General features: G+C 43.4%; 1 protein-coding gene across 1 annotated transcript; it reads right to left on the reverse strand.

Annotated features, from left to right (window-relative positions):
- Positions 1 to 707: 707 nt before the first annotated feature.
- On the reverse strand, positions 708 to 1,640 carry LOC105234978 (olfactory receptor-like protein OLF4). Its single transcript, XM_011217950.3, is given in 1 exon segment — positions 708 to 1,640. A coding segment is annotated over 1 exon segment (933 nt).
- Positions 1,641 to 5,042: the final 3,402 nt, after the last annotated feature.

Consider the following 5,042-nt stretch of genomic DNA (forward strand, 5'->3'; position numbering starts at 1 on the left):
CCATGGCATGGAATAAGTCATATGAACCGAAATTAGTTTGTATGTGTGTATGTGTGTGTGTGCGTGTGTGTGTGTGTTATGTTAGTCACCATACAGTACATCATTAGTTTTTGATGTAGTGTTCCTTGATTCATTATTTGCATATAACACCCAGTGCTCAGCACAACATGTGCCCTACTTAATACCCATCACTGGGCTAACCCATCTCCCTCCCCTCCCCCCTGAAACCCTCAGATTGCTTCCCAGAGTCCATAGTCTCTCATGATTTGTCTCCCCCTCAGATTTGCTCCCCTTCATTTTTCCTCCTTCCCCTAATGTCCTCTGTGCTATTCCTCATGTTCCACATAAGAGTGAAACCATATAATAATTGTCTTTCTCTGAAATGAAATTAGTTTAAGAAATCCAACATGTTCCACGTAAGATACAGAAATTTTCAGGCATTTGCAATCCAAAGTTGGGGAAAACATTGAGAACAGATGAAAATGGACAAAGGGAAAACTGTCTATTTTTCAGACAGAGCAAAAAGTTAATAAAGTGAGTTACTTAATTATATGGAGATGTTTAATTCAAGCAAATGGAAATTCTAGGAAATAAATAGAAGAAGCAGATTCTACTTTCATAGTCTGGTTGAAGAATAGCAGTTCCTGGCTGTGAGGTAATGAGCCCTGCAGTCATGGGCATTTCTTCAGCCACAGGACTATTGGCCCTTACATAACTGGAACCCCAATGATTCCCTTCAGAGCCCTCTTTATGTCTCTGTTCCTCAGGCTGTAGATGAAGGGGTTCAGCATGGGTGTGACCACCGTGTACATGAACGAGGCCACTGCACTTGCGTGGGAGCTCTGGGGAGCAGCAGAGCTAAGGTACACTCCTAGGCTCGTACAAAAAAATAAGGAGACAACTGAGAGGTGAGATGCACAGGTGGAAAATGCTTTATACTTGCCTTGAGCTGATGATATTCCACGTATGGTGGAAACTATCTTAGAGTAAGAGTAAAGGACCCCAGCAAAAGCACCACCACCCAGCACTACAATTGCAAAATACATCAACAAGTTATTAAGAAAGTTATTGGAACAGGCAAGTTGGACTATTTCATTGAGTTCACAAAAATAGTGGGGAATGTGCAATTGTATACAGAAGGAAAGCCGCAACATCATTAAGCTTTGTAAGAAGGAATTCAGGATACATGTGATCCAGGACAGAAGAACAAGCAGTCGGCAGAGCTGGGGGCTCATTATTACCGGGTAGTTCAGGGGGTGGCAGATGGCTACAAATCGGTCATAGGCCATCACAGCCAGGAGAAAGACATCCAATACAGCAAAGAGTGTGAAAAAATACATCTGGGTGAGGCAGCCTTCAAAAGTTATGACTTTGGTCTCTGTCTGGATGTTCCACAGCATCTTGGGGACAGTGGTGGAGGTGAAACAGATGTCTACAAAGGACAGGTTGGCCAGGAAGAAGTACATGGGGGTGTGGAGGTGGGAGTCTGAGCCGACGGCTAAGATGATGAGCAGGTTTCCAAACACGGTGATCAGGTACATGGAGAGGAAAAGCCCGAATAGGAGGGGCTGCAATTCTGGGTCCTCTGATAATCCCAGAAGAATAAATTCTGAAATTCATGTATCATTTCCTGGGTCCATGTGGTGGAGGTGACTACCAGGGAACAAAAAAATAACATGACTGATTTTTCTCAATAATGAAAATTACAAATATCATTGAAATTCTATAACTTTTATTTTACATTCAAAAATTCAATATCCATAGTTTTTATATGGAATGTGTCCTCTTTTGGACCCCACATTCTAGCATGAAAAGGAATGTCATCCCACATTTGGCCTTTTCCCCAAATATTCATGTATTCTATACTTTTAATGAGAAATTCTGCCACATGTTTAAGGAAATATCTTGAGTACTGACTAACTATCAGGCAAAGATAATAGGTGTCAAGAAAAGAGTGTCTGCACAGTTCAGTGATGGGTAAGATAATCTGGTGCTCTGAGCCTGCCCCGGACATCAAAATGACATGGTGTTTCTGAGACAGTAAAAGTATGGAGACAAGCCCTGGGGGTCACAGCCCAGGGAAGCCTCCTCCACCAGCAGCACCTACTTGCCCACAAACCCCTAGATGCCACTTTGTACCCTTGACTATGGCTGAGCTACCGACAAGAGTATTGCATGTTTCATTCAGGGCTAGTCCAGAGGAGGGGGACAGTTGGGTGCCAGGTGTGGGTCAGACTGGCTATTCCTGGCAGCCTGACTTTCTGACCTCCGAGGCTGTTGGGCCACTCTCTTACCCTAGGATGGGTCACCAAGGGACACCTTGGCTAAGGACAGGGGGCTGATATGTCAGGATGCCCTTATAGGCACGGTTTTTGAACATGTCCAGAAACATACCAGAATCGCGAGATGGGAAAGAGCACATCTTTTGTGGGGACTCCTCTGGACTGTGTACTGCGAAACTGAGTAACTACCCCTTGTAAAAGTTTTCAGTGTTTTCCATGAGTTAAAAACAGCGGGTTCTTCAAGGCAAGGTAAAATCAGATGTGACCTTTGCAGTGCGACCTCCCAGGCATGGTCTCATCTTTATTCCCTAGGACTCTCCCTTGGGGCACCTTTTAACCCACTGGAAACAATTTGGATTGCAAAATTGAGGAAAGGACTGCTGCAGTAACACTGCATGGCCTCAGTGGGATCTATCAGTCAGAGCTCTTCTGCAGAAAACAGGGCTCTGCATCAGGACCTTTACCTAAGGACCTTTTCCAGAATCTGTTTGCCCGAGCACATCTGGTGAGTAAATTCCCTCCCGACATTTTGGATGATAATTATCCAAATAGGCCTCCTCAGAATAAACCCAGTTTGCTGGAGGAAACACAGGCCCTCCCTAGCAAAGGGGACACTGACTCTTTCTCACTTCTCTTCCTAATAGATGTGGGGGCTTCTCCCTCGTTTGTTTCTGCAGTTAATGGCTGTAATTGGAACCCATTGTCTCTGGTTAGTCTACCTCGGGACAGGGACTTTTCAGAGTATTCCCGAGCAGCTGCTGAAACTCCCTTTGTTTCCCCGTCTTTTCTGGCTCAACATGGACTCCCTAATTCCACTTTGGTGGAAACACGAATGAACAAAAATCTGCATCTCCTCATGTGTCCAAGCGGACAGGCTGGAGAACTTGGGATCTTCTTTCTCTGCTTTCTAGCAGCACTCTCCCTCATCTACCTCCCCGTCCGCCTCCTGTTTCTGCACCAACTTGGGCGGGACCTGGGGACACCACTCACTTCAAATTTCCCCACCAGTGTGGCAGGTAAAAATTGGCAGTGGGGAACAAAACTGATTGACTTCTAAAAGGAATGAACCATGAGAGATGATGGACTCTGGGAAACAAACTGAGGACTTCCGAGGGGAGGGGGATGGGGGAATGGGATAGACCGGTGATGGGTAGTAAGGAGGGCACGTACTGCATGGTGCGCTGGGTGTTATATGCAAGTAATGAATCATCGAGCTTTACATCAAAAACTAGGGATGTACTGTATGGTGACTAACATAATATAATAAAAAGTTATTATAAAAAAATAAAATAAAAAAATAAGAGAGAATCCAGGTGGAATATAATTCAGTATTTATGTGAATTTAAGTTTGTTGGTTTAATTAAGATAGAGACATCTTTAAAGTTATCAGCATTAAATGTGAATCTCTTACTCTACCAAGATTTACTGAAGGTAAATAAGCACATGATCCCTGTTGCAATTTGTCAGCAAAAAGATGGCTTAAAATGATGGTTAATTTTCTGTCTCAAAGTCATGGTAATTGTTAATATAGCTTTCATTCAAAGTCTTTAGTGACCTGAAACTTTAAAGTTTTGCTTGGATGATAAATTGGGATTAAATTCACTGGACATCTAGGTCTTCTACAAATAATATAAAGTGCTAAAGCATTGATTATTGGATATAGGTTTCTGCTTTTGCTTCTTACTGCAAATTAACTAAGAATATTTGGGTCTGTTGGTAAGCATACTTTGACTAACGAATCATCGAACTTTACATCAAAAACCAGGGATGTACTGTATGGTGACTAACATAATATAATAAAAAATATTATTATAAAAAATAATAATAATATGGAAGACCTTAAAAATGTGAATAGCAGTCACTCTGTGAAATTGACATTAGCAATGAATAGCTTAATTAGTTAATTAATCAAATACAAATAAAGTGATCACTCGTTCTGGGCTGAGTTGAATTGGCTCTCAGGTGGTGATGGGTCAATGTTCTTGGCTTCCATTCTCTCTGACCCTGTCATCCATGGTCCACTGGGGCGTTGGACTCACCTGGCTGGGGTGTCTGACAGGAAGCTGTCCTTGTGGAAGTCTGAATTCCTCCCTGGACAACAGATGATATGGACTAAAGCTCTGTCCTCAGCCAAGGCAGCAGGAAGAAGTGAAGCTTCGGCCCCAGCCAGAATTAGGACTTAGAACAAACATGGAAAAGCATGGACCTTCCCATCCAAGGTTGCACAGGCTGACAGACTGGAGGACGTATTTACAGCTCTCTGTATCTGCTCATTAGGTATATTTCCCTCTTGTGACTCCAGCATTGTTCCCGGTGGAAAATTGGCACACGAAGGACATTTCTCTAATGAATCTCTGTTCCCAAAAGACCCGTTTAAAAACAGTGAATCCAGGGACACCTGGGTGGCTCAGTCGTTAAGTGTCTGCCTTTGGCCGAGGACCTGATCCCAGGGTCCTGGGATCAAGCCCCGCATCAGGGAGCCTGCTTCTTCCTCTCCCACTCCCCCTGCTTGTGTTCCCTCTCTCTCTGGCTGTCTCTCTCTCTGTAAATAAATACATAAAATCTTAAAAAAAAAAAAACACAGTGAAACCAGTTGGGGGTTTTCATTCCCTTCCCCTGAACTTGCCGCCTTTTTGATGTGTGGATCTCCTAGCATTTTATCTCACCTCCAAGTTATACTTTTCTCCAAGTCTATGACCAAGGAACCTACCTGGATTAGGTCTCTTTATCTTCAAAGAATTGACACGTGCTGGGGACTCA

The sequence above is a fragment of the Ailuropoda melanoleuca genome, unplaced genomic scaffold, assembly GCF_002007445.2.
Source record: "Ailuropoda melanoleuca isolate Jingjing unplaced genomic scaffold, ASM200744v2 unplaced-scaffold8310, whole genome shotgun sequence".
In the NCBI taxonomy this organism is placed as follows: Eukaryota; Metazoa; Chordata; class Mammalia; order Carnivora; family Ursidae; genus Ailuropoda; species Ailuropoda melanoleuca.